Source organism: Heteronotia binoei, chromosome 6 (genome assembly GCF_032191835.1).
Source record: "Heteronotia binoei isolate CCM8104 ecotype False Entrance Well chromosome 6, APGP_CSIRO_Hbin_v1, whole genome shotgun sequence".
NCBI classification, from domain to species: Eukaryota; Metazoa; Chordata; class Lepidosauria; order Squamata; family Gekkonidae; genus Heteronotia; species Heteronotia binoei.
In genome coordinates this window covers 11,070,491-11,087,488 of record NC_083228.1, presented here as the reverse complement: position 1 = coordinate 11,087,488, position 16,998 = coordinate 11,070,491, and the positions used below count along the sequence as shown (strand labels likewise).

Sequence of the window (16,998 nt, the reverse complement as noted above, 5' to 3'; positions counted from 1 at the left end):
AGAGCACAGAGCTGAGAGCAGCACTCACAGATAAAGTCATACAGCCAACAGAGCTCGCAGATAAAACTATACGGCCGACTGAGAACGGCACTCATAGATAAAGCTATACGAGGCAGGGGGAGAAACAAAGCCATTACCAGCTCAGATCTCACTGAAGATCAAATTAATCTATGCAGCCCCACAGCTAGCAAATACTGCTGATTTTAGTTTTTTTGAAGACTCAGACTGATTTTGCACTAGGCCTGTACCAGGTGGAGAGTCCTATTGTCCCCGGCGCTTCTCTCGGTTTTTGCACAAGCTGCCCCGGAGAAGAAGACTACTGCAGATTTATACCCCTCCCTTCTCTCTGAATCAGAGACTCAGAACGGCTTACAATCTCCTATTTCTTCTCCCCCCACAACAGACACCCTGTGAGTTGGGTGGGGCCGAGAGGGCTCTCCCAGCAGCTGCCCTTTCAAGGACAACCACTGCCAGAGCTATGGCTGACCCGAGGCCATTCCAGCAGCTGCAAGTGGAGGAGTGGGGAACCAAATCTGCGAGTCGGCACGCTGCTTTTCCGCAGCAAGCAGAGACCGCTTTTAAGAGGATCTCGCTCGCTGCGGAAAACTCGCAGCTGCCTCCCAGACATGGCCAACTCGCAGCTCCGGGGCAGTTTGTGAGAAAACGGAGAGAAGTGCCAGGAGCAAAAGGGCTCTCCACCCAAAACAAGCCCTAGTGTGAAATCAGTCTCTAATTTTAGGTGTTAAGAAATACCTCTTGTATTAGAACTGGTATTTGGGTTGGTGAATTCCAATACAGGCAACTCACCCCCCATCTCCCCTAGCCAACAATCTTGGGGGGGGGGGTATCTCTCCCACTAGCCCAGTCCGCCGGTCTCACATACGCCTGCTTCCTGCCCGCTCTCACCAAACTCCTGTGGCCCACAGAGTTGGGTCCAGCGGAGCATAACTGGGGATGGAAGGATTTCCACCCACGGAGCACGAGTTTCTCACCTCCCCCCCCTTAGGCCAACATGTCCCCAAAAATGCTGCTGCTGCTGGGGAAGCCCGGGAACTGCATTGTGGAGGGGCAGTTTTGGCTGCAGCAGTTGGGGCCACACGCAAAAAAGCCTCCCTCCACAGGCCGAAGTCCTTCCGTCCACACAAACGCTCTCCAGGCTCCACGCCACAGCCTCTTGGCAGTTCCGGCCTCCCCCCTTCATTTCATCCCAGGGCTATAAGACCTGCTGGACCTGGACAAGAGGCCATGGCTGCGAGACAGAACCTGCCATTTTGGTCCCTACTGTCACTCTGTAGTTTTAGGTTTTATATATTTTAAACGGGTCTTATGGTTTTTGTTGATCGTTTTTAGGCTGTAGCCTGTTCTACAGGAAGGGTGGGCTAAAAATCGAATTGAGATAGATAGGGGGGGAGATGATAGCTAGATAGATAGATTAGATGGATGAGATCGATAGAGAGAGGGGGGGGGAGAGAGAGAGATTAGATGGTTTTTGTTGATCGTTTTTATGATGTAGCCTGTTCTACGGGAAGGGTGGGCTAAAAATTGAATTGAGATAGATAGGGGGGGAGATGATAGCTAGATAGATTAGATGGATGAGATCAATAGAGAGGGGAGGAGAGAGAGAGAGAGAGATTAGATGGATGGGATAGATAGAGAGAGAGAGGGAGAGAGAGAGATTAGATGGATGGGATAGATTAGATGGATGGGATCGAGAGAGAGACTAGATGGATGGGATCGATAGATAGATTAGATGGATGGGATCGATAGAGAGAGGGGGGGAGAGAGATAAAGATTAGATGGATGGGATAGAGAGAGAGAGGGAGAGAGAGATTAGATGGATGGGATAGATTAGATGGATAGAATCAATAGAGAGAGGGAGAGAGATAAAATGGATGGGATAGATTAGATGGATGGGATCAATAGAGAGAGAGAGGGAGAGAGAGAGGGGGGGAGAGAGATATAGAGATTAGATGGATGGGATCAATAGAGAGAAGGGGAGAGAGAGATTAGATGGATGGGATCAATAGAGAGATAGAGGGAGAGAGAGAGATTAGATGGATGGGATCGAGAGGGGGGGGAGGGTGAGAGATGTAGAAATTAGCTGCCAGGATTAATTTTGTATGCCTTTAAACACTCTTCTTGTACCCAATACATGCTGCCTAGGAAATGAAGGACAGCAGTATCTACCCTGTGTAACTGGAGCAGACAGAAACGGAGCAGGTCTAGCAATGAGACCTAGAGGGGGACATGTTTCAACGGGAGAGCAGTGACCGGAGGTTCGAAACAGGCCTGCTGGTTACTCATGGCTGGTTTATTAAAAAAAAACATAACACAACCAGGCCACAATCCAGGGTACAACAAGAGCGCCTTCTGCTCCCCAGGAAAAGAGTTTCAAGCAGGGAGCTGTGCTGATCTGCAGCTGAAAAGTTAGACTCGAACCCACTACCACGTTAAGGACCAACAAGCTTTCCAGGGTTTAAGCTTTGCAGAGCCAAAGATTCCTTCATCGGGTATCTGACAAATGGAGCTCTGACACCAAAAAGCTTACATCCTGGGAATCTTTGTTGTTCTTTAAGGTACTACTTGAGTCTAACCTCTTTTGCCCCCCAACCAGCTCTCAATTTGTACTGAGCTGCTGCCACGAAGTTTCTTGAGGGCCAGTTTGGTGTGGCGGTTAAGCGTGCGGACTCTTATCTGGGAGAACCGGGTTTGATTCCCCTCTCCTCCTCTTGCAGCTGCTGGAATGGCCTTGGGTCAGCCATAGATCTCCTAGGAGTTGTCCTTGAAAGGGCAGCTGCTGGGAGAGCTCTCTCAGCCCCACCCACCTCACAGGGTGTCTGTTGTGGGGGGAGAAGACATAGGAGATTGTGAGCTGCTCTGAGGCTCGGACTGAAGGCGGGGTATAAGTCCAATATCTTCTTCTTCACTGCCATGAAAAGCCAAGAGGAGCAGAGTATAGTTTTCGGAGAAAACAGAGGAGCAGATTGGAACTCAGACGAAAACGATGAGGGGTCTGGAGACCAAGTCCTATGGAGAAAGGCTGAGGGAGCTGGGCACGTTTAGCCTGGAGAGGAGGCAGCTGAGAGATGACATGATCACCATCTTCAAGTACTAGAAGGGCTGTCCTATAGAGAATGGGGGGTGGAATTGTTTTCTGTGGCCCCAGAAGGTAGGACCAGAACCAATGGGTTGAAATTCAATTAAAAGAGTTTCCGGCTCAGCATTAGGAAGAACTTCCTGACCGTTAGAGCGGTTCCTCAGTGGAACGGGCTCCCTCAGGAAGTTTTTCAACAGAGGCTAGATGGCCATCTGACAGCAATGAAGATCCTGTGACTTTAGAGGGAGGCATTTGAGAGTTTCCTGCATTGTGCAGGGGGCTCAACTAGATGAAGAAGAAGATATTGGATTTATATCCCGCCCTCCACTCCGAAGAGTCTCAGAGCGGCTTACAATCTCCTTTACCTTCCTCCCCCACAACAGACACCCTGTGAGGTGGGTGGGGCTGGAGAGGGCTCTCACAGCAGCTGCCCTTTTAAGGACAACCTCTGCCAGAGCTATGGCTGACCCAAGGCCATTCCAGTAGGTGCAAGTGGAGGAGTGGGGAATCAACCCCGGTTCTCCCAGATAAGAGTCCGCACGCTTAACCACTACACCAAACTGGCTCTCCAAACCACTACACCAAACTGGCAGTAGGTGACCCTGGAGGTCCCTTCGAACTCATTCTATGATTCAGACATGTGTGGAAAAGGGCCATCTCTAGTACCATGCCTTCCAGAATATGCCAGGAGAAGTGGACAGAAATTGCCACCCCAAAAGTGCTCTCTCACCTCCCACCCGATTCAAGACCCTGCAAATGTGGCATCCGTAAATAACCAAACCGTTTCTTTCCCCGTCCAGACATGCCTGGAGTAGTCAAGAGGCAACCCAAAGTTTAGTAAATACAGCAGCACACCCATTAATTACCTCCCAACTCTTATCCCTTTGGGGGACAATCTGTCAGCTTACTTGTTCCAACTCTTCTTTTTCCCTTATTTTTAGCTTCTGCTTTTTTGAAGACGGGATGCTTAAATGGGACAAGCGGCCTTTTTTTTTAGTCTCCGCAATTGGATGCAGAAGTGAAGAAACGGCTGCCCTAATCTTTCAGTCGATCTGCGCGTGTCTGCGGGGAAACGCCTGCAAGGACACGCCGATGCTTGAAAGATAAAAAATGTATTTCTGTGCACGTTTATTAACAGTGTGTAAATAGAAAAGCCACCAGAGCTGCTTAGCCTAATAAGAAGCAGGGTTGTTAAGCTAATCCACCCACCACAGATCTCCCTACAGACCCTTCCCGTGATATCCCAAGTGACTTGGGAGAGGTTTGTGAGGGGTTGAAGTGGTGCGACAACTAACCACACCATAACAACTTTTGACACGGATTCATGCACAACTGGCATCAACCACAGGCAAAAGCCTGTGGGGTTTAGTGGATTCAGCACTGTGGCTCAGCGGCAGAGCATCTGCTTGGCATACAGAAGGTCCCAGGTTCAATCCTCAGCATCTCTAGTTAAAAGGAACGGGGTAGGTGATGTGAAAGACGTCAGCCTGAGACCTTGGAGAGCCACTGTCAGTCTGAGTAGATAAGGCTGACTCTAATGGACCAATGGCTTGGTTCAGTGTCAGGCAGTTTCAGGTGCTGGACTCAGGGCGGGGGGGACCCGGGTTCAAATTCCTTACTCTGCTGTGGAACTTGCCGGGTGGTTGTTCTCAGCCTAATTTACCTCACAGGTTGGTCACAAGGATAAAATGGGAGAACGAAGAGCCATTACGTCACCCTGAACTCCTTGCAAGAAGGGTGGGGATGAAAATGTGCCGGATACACAGGTGCCCAGGAAGTCTCACCCTCACGTTTGACTCAAGCCTAATGCTGGGCCCAACCAGGAAGACAGAAGAACGACAACGTTTTCAGAATTTTTTTTTTCTTCAGCCTACATCACTCCAAAAACAAACGTCGGCCAGAATTCTCATTTGCCCTGCCGAGACCGGAATAGCAGTCTCCAAGTGTTATTAAAGAGCTTTGAAACGGGAGGTTTGGTCGCCTAACTGAAGAAGCCGGCCTCTAGCCAAGCAAGACACTGATTTAAGCCCTCATACGCTAAAGCACAAGAGCCCTGTGGCACAGGGCGGTAAAGCTGAAGTACTGCAGTCCTAAGCTCTGCTCACGATCTAAATTCGATCCCGGCAGAAGCTGGGTTCCGGTAGCCGGCTCCAGGTTGACTCAGCCTTCCATCCTTCTGAGGTCGGTAAAATGAGTACCCAGCTTGCTGGGGGAGAAAGTGTAGATGACTGGGGAAGGCAATGGCAAAAAGTCTGCCGTGAAAACGTTGTGAAAGCAACGTCACCCCAGAGTCGGAAATGACTGGTGCTTGCACAGGGGACTACCTTTACCTTTTTTTTAAAACTAAAACACTTCTGTGGAGATTGAAAATGACCATTTAGACTGAGGGGCTCAAATATTCTGAGGTGTATTTGGGGGGGGGGGGGATTTCTCTGTCTTTCCAGTCTTGGTACAACTCGACAGCCACGCCTCACCTTTTCATCCAGGAAAATTTCTCCCTGGAAATAGGGTTGGAAATCCTCCACTTCAGTGCCGATCTTCTCTTTCACGACAGCATAAAGTGGGACCCCCAGCTGACTGAGCTGAGGCTTCAGAGAGGACAGCTCGGCGGCCTCCTAATAAACGAGACACACGTTGCGATATCAAGTGACAGACTCAAAAACCTTGGTCTAAGTGCCTGACAAGTGCCTAGAACAGGGATGGCCAAACTCAATGTAAGACCCACATAGAATAAACGTCAGGTGTTTGAGAGAAAGAAGATGCGAAGGCAGGCCGATGGGAAGGGAGGTGGAGGTGAAAAGAAAGCAACTTCAAATGCATTTTCCAAACTGCCAGCTGGCTTGGAGGAGTGATTTAAAGAGACAAATGCCTTCTCCAAGCCAGCCAGCAAGGCAGTGGGGACTTTAAGGGCCGCACAATTTGTGTGAAAGAGCCACATGTGGCTCCTGAACCTCAGTTTCGCCACCCTTGCTCTAGAAGAACTGGCTTAAGTCCCCACTTGGCCATAAGAACTTAAGAGAAGCCATGTTGGATCAGGCCAGTGGCCCATCCAGTCCAGCACTCTGTGTCACACAGTGGCCAAAAACCCAGGTGCCATCAGGAGATCCATTAGTGGGGCCAGGACACTAGAAGCCCTCCCACTGTGCTCCTCCCAAAGCACCAAGTCCATGAAACGCACTGTACACTTTAGGTCTGTCGCTCTCGTGTTGCCATATCCCTTCCCGTGTCATTGTTTATTGCAGAAAGCACCAAGTTCAAACGCTGGCATCTCCAGTTAGAAGGATCAGATTGTAGGTGATGGGGAAGACTTCTGTCTGAGACCCTGGACAGCTGCTGCCAATCTGAGTGGACAACACCAATCTGGTTCTGTGTCGGGGAGCGTCAGATGTTCATGTGACCTGCTACTGTCCCCAGCCTTCACTGCCCTGACACCACAGCCGGGGCAACTCGATCAACCGTTATTCTGAAAACACCCCCACGGGACACCCACCATACCTCTCTGCACAGAAATCATCCGGGTCTCCGCACCGCCATGATCACGGCCCCGTTCTTCCTCCACAGCTCCCCAGCCTTGAACATTCTCTGCTCTGCTCGTGAACAAAAGGGAGCGTGGGTTAGAGAACCAGTGTAGTAGTTAAATGCGCAGACTCTTCTCGGGGAGCACCGGGTTTGATACCCCACTCCTCCACTTGCAGCTGCTGGAATGGCCTTGGGTCAGCCCATGGTTCTTGTAAGACTTGTCGTTGAAAGGGCAACTTCCGGGAGAGCTCTATCAGCCCCACCCACCTCACGGGGTGTCCGTTGTGGAGGAGGAAGGGAAAGGAGATTGCAGGCCACTCTGAGACTCTGTCCGTCAAAGGGCAGCTTCTGGAAGAGTTCTCTCAGCCCCACCCACTGCAGGGTTTCTGCAGTGGGAGAGGAAGGGAAAGGAGATTGTAGGCCGCTCTGAGACTCTGTCCTTCAAAGTGCAGCTTCTGGGAGATTGCAGGCCACTCTGAGACTCTGTCCTTCAAAGGGCAGCTTCTGGGAGAGCTCTCTCAGCCCCACCCACCTCCCAGGGTTTCTGCAGTGGGAGAAGAAGGGAAAGGAGATTGTAGGCCGCTCTGTCCTTCAAAGCGCAGCTTCTGGGAGATTGTAGGCCACTCTGAGACTCTGTCCTTCAAAGGGCAGCTTCTGGGAAAGCTCTCTCAGCCCCACCAACCTCACAGGGTGTCTGTTGTGGGGAAGGAAAGGAAAGGAGATTGTAGGCCACTCTGAGACTCTGTCCTTGAAAAGGTAGCTGCTGCAAGAACTCTCTCAGCCCCACCCACCTCCCAGGGTGTCTGATGTGGGGGGAGGGGAAGGTAGAGATTGTGATTGTTCTGAGACACAGTACAGGGCAGGATATAAATCCAATATCGTCTTCTTCTTGCTCACCTGAATAAAGACACAGATGGTGGAAAGTGCCATCAAGTCACAGCTGACTTATGGTAACCCCAAAGTGAGAGACGTTCAGAGGTGGCTTTCCATTGCCTGCCTGCGCAGCAACCCTGGACTTCCTTGGTGGTCTCCCATCCAAGTCCTCACCAGGACCAACCCCGCTTAGCTTCTGAGCTCTGATAAGAGTGGGCTAGCCTCAGCTATTGAGGTCACAATGTATAAAAATTAAAGTTAGCAATGGAAAATTCCACAGGCTAGCTACACGGTTGCCTTAACTCTATCAGCTGCAGGGGGGGGGGGTCAAGTGGGCTTCTTAACACCTTCTGAATCTCAAGGTCAATGAGCTGAAACTAGACTGCTCCATCTTAGCCCGTGGGTCACAACAAACAAATCACACTTCTCAGTGGAGGACGGTTGACTGGGTACAGAGTCTCTCCCTGGGAAAGGATATATGCTTTCTTCTGTGTCAAAAACAGGGCTTTTTGTATAGCAGGAACTCCTTTGCATATTAGGCCACACCTGATGTAGCCAATCCTCCAAGATCTTACAGGGCTCTTAGTACAGGGCCTTCTATAAGCTCCAGGAGGATTGGCTACATTAGGGGTGTGTGGCCTAATATGCAAAGAAGAAGAAGATGATATTGGATTTATATCCTGCCCTCCACTCCGAAGAGTCTCAGAGCGGCTCACAATCTCCTTTCCCTTCCTCCCCCCACAACAGACACCCTGTGAGGTGGGTGCGGCTGGAGAGGGCTCTTTCCAGCAGCTGCCCTTTCAAGGACAACCTCTGCCAGAGCTATGGCTGACCCAAGGCCATGCCAGCAGGTGCAAGTGGAGGAGTGGGGAATCAAATCCGGTTCTTCCAGATAAGAGTCCGCACACAATCACCACACCAAACTGGCTCTTTTGTAGGAGTTGCTACAAAAAAAAAAAAAAGCCCTGTTTAAAAAGAAGAAGAAAACGGATTTATATCCTGCCCTATACTCTGAACCTCAGAGCCTCAAAGTGGTCACAATCTCCTTTACCTTCCCCTCCCCCTCTGGCAACAGATACCCTGTGAGGTGGGTGGGGCTGAGAGAGCTCTTACAGAAGTTGCCCTTTCAAGGACAACTCCTACAAAAGCTATGGCTGGCCCAAGGCCATGCCAGCAGGTGCAAGTGGAGGAGTGGGGAATCAAACCTGGTTCTCCCAGATGAGAGTCCGTGCACCTAACCACTACACCAAACCAAAAGACATTTGCAGACCAGTTTCCAAGGGCACAGGATGCTCCAGGGATAGACATTTCTCGTCATGGAAGCTTCACTTCATCAGACTTCACTGCACACCTGGAAAAGCACATCGTCTTCAAACTGTCTGGACAAAGCTGCAACAGGCGCGGCAGAAAAAGTGGCTTCCTACTTATATGGGAGTTACTGTGAAAGGGCCAGAACTATCGGAAAATGGTAAACCGGACTATGCCCTGACCTGGATGGCCTAGATTGGGGTGGCCGAACTGTGGCTTGGGAGCCACATGTGGCTCTTTCACACATAATCGTGTGGCTCTCGAAGCTCCCACCGCCTCGCCAGCCGGCTTGGAGAAGGCATGTAAAGTTCACTTTGCTTTCTTTCCACCTCTCCCTCCCTCCCTCCTCCAATCTATTTGGCTTTCTCCCCCTCCTTCTGGCTCTCAAACGCCTGACATTCCTGTCTTGCAGCTCTCAAACGTCTGGCGTTGATTCTATGGGGCTCTGACGTTAAGCAAGTTTGGCCACCCCTGGCCTAGATAAATCTGGTCTCGTCAGATCCTGGAAGCTAAGCGGGCCAGCCCTGGTTCATCCATGGATGGGAGACCACTAAGGAAGTCCAAGGTTGCTATGCAGAGGCAGGTAAGGGCAAACCCCCTTCCCTATAGGATCACCGTAAGTCAGGTCAACTGTATCCTGATGACACTTTCCACCATGGAAACCAGACTACTGCAGAGTCATTTCAGGTCAGTTTGCCACCTCTGCTGCAATACTATCTTCTATTTCTAACTACTGTTCTAGACCAGGGGTGTCGCACACGTGGTCTGGGGGCCGAATCAGGCCCTTAGAGCAGGGGTGGCTCACGGTAGCTCTCCAGATGTTTTTTTGCCTACAACTCCCAGCAGCCCCAGCCAGCAGCCATGTGAGCTGGGGCTGATGGGAGTTGTAGGCAAAAAAACATCTGGAGAGCTACCGTTGGCCACCCCTGCCTCAGGCCCCCAAGCAACTGGCTGTCATCTGCTTCCTTCTCCCTCTCTCTTGCTTCCTTCTGCATAACAGCTTGCTTTGCAAGGCTTGCTCAACTGCACAGGAGCGACAGTGCAAAAACCTCTATGTTCTCCATTGGCTGAGGCTCCTCTCTTGGGGGAGGGGGGCAGAGGTTGCTTTGCCAGGTCCTTTCAATCGCGGAGCAGAGCTACTGAGGCAAGGGAGGGATGGAAAGAGAAAGAGCTCTACCGGGGAGGGAAGGAAAGAGCCAGAACTTCCTTTACCGGGTTCCCTGGATCCTCCAGGAGAAATACAAAGAAAGCACCTCGAAGACCAACAAGTGCTAATGTTTTAAGCACGTTTTATTTTAAGTTAAAGGGGAAAAAAACTTTGTGCTTGTCTGTGTCCATTATAAAGTTTATATATCTGCTACCTCAAAGTTCATATCTCTGCTATGAAGAAGAAGATTAAATAGGTACACACATGGCCCGGGCCAGTCTCATTTATGTCAGCCTGTCCCTCAGAACAAATGAATTTGGCACCCCCGTTTTAACTGGTTTTAATGTGGGGTTTTTTTGCCTACTGGCTTTGCTCGCCACTCTGAGCCTGCTTTGGCAGGGGGGCGGGATATGAATGGAATTAAATAAACTCCTTCTGCTTGCAGGATGCAACCCACTGTGCCTTTCTTCTCCTAGCACATTTAATTCTCCACCCATGCCCCGAGTGGCCAAAATGAGGTCAAATAACTGTCAAAAGAGTTTCATGTAGGCCTTGAATTCAGCAAGAGTGCACAGCAGCACAGCTCCTGAACCTTTCTGAGGGCTCCCCTTCCTCCTCCCCACTTACCTTGTCTGCTGAATAGGAGGTGCAGCTGCATAACAATCCCTGGATTAGGAGAGCGGGCAGCCAGCCAGCCACCGGGAGCTTTGCCACGCCCCCAGCAGCCCTCATTAATCCCTGGAGAAGCCCATTCCATCCTTTCTCCACTTCTGATGTGATTTTGGGTTGCTGGCCTTTTGACTGGGGGGGTTGGCCAAGGAGAGCCCCAGGTGAGCGAGGTCTGCTTGGGCTGGCTGGATCTCTAGCCAGCCCAAGCAGGCCTTGCTTACCCGGGGCTCTCCTTTCTTGCGTCGGGTTGCTTTTGGCTGGGGGGGGGCATACGCTAATGAGTTATGCTAATGAGCTCCACCACCTATGTTTCTACAAAACGACCCCTGGTTTCATCCTTTCGAGCAAGCCTGACCGTACCTTCTCCCAAGGTCTGCAGGTCTATATCCTCCAGAAATTCCAGCGATGCCTTCTCCGCTTTAGACAGGAACAAGTCTGTGTTGGCCAGGATGACCCCCGTCACAGCGGCCCCGATGGCCCCGAGGCCGATGGACCACATCGCCACAGTGAAGCACCCCAGCTCGAATTGTGAAGACATATCTGGAATCAGAGAAAAGAAAAGCCCTTAGCCCAGGGGTGTCAAACATGCAGTTCAGGGGCCCAATCAGGCCCCCGGAGGGCTCCTTTCAGGCCCCAGAGCAACTGGCTGTCATCTGCTTCCTTCTCCCTCTCTCTTGCTTCCTGCTGCATCACGTCTTGCTTTGCAAAGCTTGCTCAATTGCACAGGAGCTATAGAGTAATGGTTTGGTGTAATGGTTAAGTGTGCGGACTCTTATCTGGGAGAACCGGGTTTGATTCCTCACTTCTCCACTGGCACTTGTTGGAATGGCCTTGGGTCAGCCATAGCTCTGGCAGAGGTTGTCCTTGAAAGGGCAGCTTCTGGGAGAGCCCTCTCAGCCCCACTCACCTCACAGGGTGTCTGTTGTGGGGGAGGAAGGGAAAGGAGATTGTGAGCCGCTCTGAGACTCTTGAGTGGAGGGTGGAATATAAATCCAATGTCGTCGTCTTCTTTTCTCCACTGGCTGAGGCTCCTCCCTTGGAAAGGAAGGGGAGGGAGAGCTTGCTTTGCCAGTCTCTCTTAATTGCACAGCAGAGCTACTGAACCAAGCTTCTCTTCCTTCTATTGACTGAGGCTCCCCCTCCCCCAGTCCCCTGGGGACGAAAGGAAAGAGCCAGAGCTTCCTTTGCCCAGTTCCCTAAATCCCATGGGAGAAATACAAAGAAAGCACCTTTAAGACCGAGTGCTAACATTTTAAGCATGTTTTAATTTTTTCTAAAGAGATATATTTGTGTTTGTCTGTGTTCTTTATAAAATTTATCTCTCTGCTACCTAATGGGTACACACGGGGCTTTTTTTGAGCAGGAACACAGTTCTGGCTTGTTTGGTGTCAGGGGGTGTGGCCTAATGTGTAAATGAGTTCCTGTTGGGCCTTTTCTACAAAAAAAAGCCCTGGGTACACACATGGCCCTGCCCGACATGGATCAGGTCTCTTTTACGTGAGATCCGGCCCTCATAACGAATAAGTTCAACATCCTTGTCTTAGCCTGGGATTAAAAAAAAAAGGATCCTGGGGAAATCCCAGGGTTTGCAGCATGGGCGCTGCAATCATCTCGTGAGGACACGCAGGTGGAAAAATGCAAATTGTCTCCGGCTCTCATTTACTGCAGACCCCACCCCCCCACCAGAGCTGGCCCTGCCGCTAGGCAAACTAGGACGTCGCCTAGGGCGCCAGCCTTCTGGGAACACAGAGTTGGGTGCCCCCGCATGTGACTCAGTGATTTTTTCCCAAAGTGTTAAAAGTTAAAAAAAGAGGAAGCTTTTTTTTTTTTATAAACTAAATCTAATCCAATACATAGGGAGCCTAGGGAAAATAAATGATAAAAATATAAATCTAACATACAGGAATCCAATTATTGGATATACATAAGAAACAATTTACAAAGCAATACATAACATGCTAGGTATTAAGAACTGAGAAATAGCCTACAATTCATTCTATTAGGCAAAAAGGAAATATTCCCAAAGAATTCCAAAGCTGGGGCCCAAAACCAATCATAATCTATAGCCAAATCGGTATCATTTTTTAAAAAAGGGTTGCTTTGCCAGGCACAACAGAGCCACTGAGTCAAGCCTCTCTTCCTTCTATTGACTGAGGCTCTTCCTTCTATTGACTGAGGCTTCTTTTCTTCGAAAATGATACCATTTTGGCTTACATACTGGTCTTACATACTGGTCCCGTAACTTATCATACTACATTTCAATTGTGGGGGTATTATTATTATTTCATTTATATTCCACGCATTCCCCCATTTGGGGGCTCAGCGCGAAGTACACCATAAACAGTAATAAAATCACAATAAAATTACAATCATAATAAAAACCAGTTACAACATTTAGTAAAGTACCACAGGATGGTCCAGAAAGACAACATAGAATAGTATAGCACAGGGGTGGCCAACAGTAGCTCTCCAGATGTTTTTTTGCCTACAACTCCCATCAGCCCCAGCCAGCATGGCCAATGGCTGGGGCTGATGGGAGTTGTAGGCAAAAAACATCTGGAGAGCTACCGTTGGCCACCCCTGGTATAGCAGAATGGAACTACAGAATTATAGTGGGGGGTTCCAATTTTTAGCAATCGTCGGGCCTTGAATTCAGCAGGGGCTCACAGGAGCACAGCTCCTGAACCTTTCTGAGGGTTCCCCCTCCTCCTCCCCACCTTGCCCATTGAATAGGAGGTGCAGCTGCATAACAAGCCCTGGATGAGCTCCACCACCTATTTTTCTACAAAACGACCCCTGGCAATCGTCATGCAAGCTATCGCCAATGTTGAGATTAAAGATTTCTGATCTTTACTCGCCAATTTATCAGGCCAGATATCGAACAAAAGAATGGCTAGATCCAGGCCTCAGATTCAGCAGGAACTCACAGGAGCACAGCTCCTGGACCTTTCTGACAGTTCCGCCTCCTCCTTCCCACCTTGTCTGTTGAATAGGAGGTGCAGCTGCATAACAATCCCTGGATGGGTTTCACCACCTTTTTTTCTACAAAACGGCCCCTGGTTAGATCGAATATAAGTTTTATTTGCTCTACCATGTGACTTACTGATGGTAGGCGGGAGGGCGCCGGAAGTCAGCCTTGCCAAGGGTACCAGATAGTCTACGGCCAGCCCTGGACCCACTGTTGGGCCACGTGGTTCAAAAGGCATTTCAGGGGGAATTTCGTTGTTTGATTGCCATCCACCCACGTAAACAAGAATGCACTTGTGTACACGGCAGCCTCTTGTTATTGCTTCGAAGGATAAATCCGCCTTGCGTTGTTTAAACAGCGTGGAGTTTCTTTTCCCCCCCTAATTTATAATTTTTTTGAGCTTTCCTTTACAGCAGTACAGCAGCCATTAATAAGACTAAACAGTACAATACAGATCTTTTGGATGTTATAAACTTTTTTTACAGGCATCCTGAAAAACATTAGAGGCTAATAATTATACTTTTCGTATTAACAGTAAAGTAAATTAGCTTCACTTCAATTCTGTATTCTAAAAAAATTTCTAAATAAGTAAATAAATAAATACCTTAAAAGTAAATCAGTGATTGAGACATAATATTGCTTGGCATAATCTCCTGTTGGGTTAAAACAGGTAATTACTGGGAACCAAGGAATTATAATCTTCTCATAAATTGATGAGGGTGTAAAGTAATAACAACCAAAAGCTAAACAGCGTGAAGTTTCTAGCCCTTTTCGGATGTGCTGGAGCTGTGTGTGTGTGGGGGGGGGGGGGGGGAATGCCTGCTGAAGTCTTAGAAACCAGAAAGGGGGAGAGAGAAAATTTCCATGGGGCAGGGGGAACGCTTCACAATTCTTATCCTCCCCTAGCGACAAGCTGGATTTGGCTTCAGAGGGCAGGCAGCTGTGTTCATTTGAAGTAAAACACCTTGATCCAAGTCTCATTGCACCCTAGAGACTGAGTTTCAGGGAATGAGTCAAAGTTGCCTCTGTCAGGTCCGCAGGATACGAGCTTTCTGCTTATGTCTGACAAAGGGAACTTTGACTTTCAAAGGGTCATAACTCCCAGGGATCGTTTTGTAGAAAAATAGGTGGTGGAGCTCATTAGCATATGCTGCCCCCCCCCACAGCCAAAAGCAACCCAATGCCAGAAAGGAGAGCCCCAAGCCAGCGAGGCCTGCTTGGACTGGCTAGAGATCCAGCCAGCCCAAGCAGGCCTCGCTCACCTGGGGCTCTCCTTGGCCGCCCCCGCCCAGTCAAAAGGCCAGCAAAGATACCCACTGCCCAAAATCACACAAGAAGTGGAGAAAGGGTGGTGCAGGCTTCTCCAGGGGTTAATGAGGGCTGCTGGGGGCGTGGCAAAGCCCTTGGTGGCTGGCCGCTCTCCTAATCCAGGGATTGTTATGCAGCTGCACCTACGATTCAATGGACAAGGCAGGTAGGTGGGGAGGAGGAGGGGGAACCCTCAGAAAGGTTCAGGGGCTGCGCTCCTGTGAGCTCCTGCTGAACTCGAGGCCTGCATACTCCCATAATATTATTGTGGTTTCTAAAGTTGCTACTGGACTTGAATCAAGACAGATTCTGCTCTCTGCCATAGTTTTTCATAGTGTGAAATTTAGCCTGCCTGCCTGGCTTTAAGGTTTAGGCTTCACAGCCTTTTTTTTTTTTAATTAGCAATTTTGAATTTAACAAATTTAAATCCAAAGAAAAAAACATACAGTTCACCTATCAATAAAAACAAAGCAACGTATCAATAAATAATATACTCTACTTCAGCGTGATTCTGTTAATCTATTAAAAATAGATCACAAACAGGACTTTTTATGTGTTGGGTTCTTATGTATTCCATGTTTTTTTAAAAAAGAGAGAGATAAGTTTTCTTTGAACAAGCTCAACTGTGCCGTTTCTTTTATCTAGTACACGATTTCCCAAAAGACACTGACCCTAAAACGGCCCAGAAGCATTGGGAGTTACAGAAGAAAAATGCAACATTGCTGTTTTGGCTGCCCAACAAACCCAACCGACCAGCTTCTTGCCAAAATGGGCACCGTTTCTGCTCAAGAGGAGCGTGGGGTCTAGTTCAGATGACGATGGATGGCCGCTGCTAGATAACGCCAGCAACAGAATCAACCCCTCCACGTTCTGCTTCCGGTCACAATGCAGCCCTGGGTCACAGTCAATTTGCCTGTCTCGATGGGGCTGCCATATTTCCACAAAAGAAATGAATCTGAAAACTCAGATCGTTCACATATAGCAGGAAGGGCCAGAACACCTATTGCCAAGCACCCAAGGGTCTCTGTACACTGTCTACTTTATTTATATCCTGTCTTTCCATTCAATTTTTAAACCACTCTCCCCCATAGGAAAGGGCACAGGGCAGCGTACATAAAAATACTCATGCAAATACAATAACAGGGTAAAGTCACACACACACACACACACACACTCGAACAAACGCTCAGGGCTTTTTTTTGAGCAGGAACGCATAGGAACACAGTTCCGGCTGGCTTGGCATCAAGGGGTGTGGCCTAATATGCAAAGTTCTACAAAAAAAGGCCCTAGATTCATAGAATCATAGAGTTGGAAGGGACCCCCAGGGTCATCTAGTCCAATCAATACAGGAAACTCACAAACACCTCCCCCTAACTTCACAGGATCTTCATTGCTGTCAGATGGCCATCTAGCCTCTGTTTAAAAACCTCCAAGGAAGGAGAGCCCACCACCTCCCAAGGAAGCCTGTTCCACTGAGGAACCGCTCTAACAGTCAGGAAGTTCTTCCTAATGTTGAGCCAGAAACCCTTTCGATTTAATTTCAACCCATTGGTTCTGGTTCTACCTTCTGGGGCCACAGAAAACAATTCCACAACATCCTCTATTTGACAAACAATCGTCACATAGACTGCACTCGGCAACAGAGAGCTGAGGAAATTCAGCAATGCCCCGTATAGATGTGAGCCATGTGGGCACCGTTTATCGGTTGTGCTATCTTCAGGGAAGACCATGTGCCACCAGTGACTAACAAATGGGTGCGTGGGTTTGTTTTCACCCCAACAAGGATCGCACAGAACCAACACTCCCTCTAGCCCATAGCCCAGCAGCAGAGAGACAGAACTGAGTCAGAAGTCTGACCTTGGAGCCTGCCAAGATTTTGTCTGCGCAACGCTCCAAGCAGCACGGCAACGTAACACACTGCAAATGGCAAACTGCACAACAAGCATTCTTAGGCTCTGCCACTGGGAACACTGAATTTAAAAAAAAAAAAAAACTGAAAAGTTCTCTTTTGGTTTCAAGGAAACAGCCTAACTCAGGGGCGTCAAACATACATCCCGGGGCCCGAATCAGGCCCCTGGAGGGCTCCTATCAGGCCCCTGAGCAACTGGC

General features: G+C 49.2%; 1 protein-coding gene across 4 annotated transcripts in view; it reads right to left on the bottom strand.

Annotated features, from left to right (window-relative positions):
• The window catches only part of PRXL2A (peroxiredoxin like 2A), a 46,490-nt gene that overhangs the window by 5,277 nt on the left and 24,215 nt on the right, over window positions 1-16,998 (bottom strand). For 2 of the 4 annotated variants that reach the window (XM_060241024.1, XM_060241023.1), the window contains exons 2-4: window positions 10,974-11,153; window positions 6,593-6,684; window positions 5,572-5,712 (exon numbers count right to left, since the gene is read on the bottom strand). In XM_060241024.1, the coding sequence (XP_060097007.1) occupies window positions 5,572-5,712; window positions 6,593-6,684; window positions 10,974-11,151 (411 nt within the window). In that variant the 5' untranslated portion in view covers window positions 11,152-11,153. Of the gene's footprint in view, window positions 1-5,571; window positions 5,713-6,592; window positions 6,688-10,973; window positions 11,154-16,998 lie in introns of all 4 variants that reach the window. The other 2 variants (XM_060241022.1, XM_060241021.1) reach the window with 1 other exon arrangement.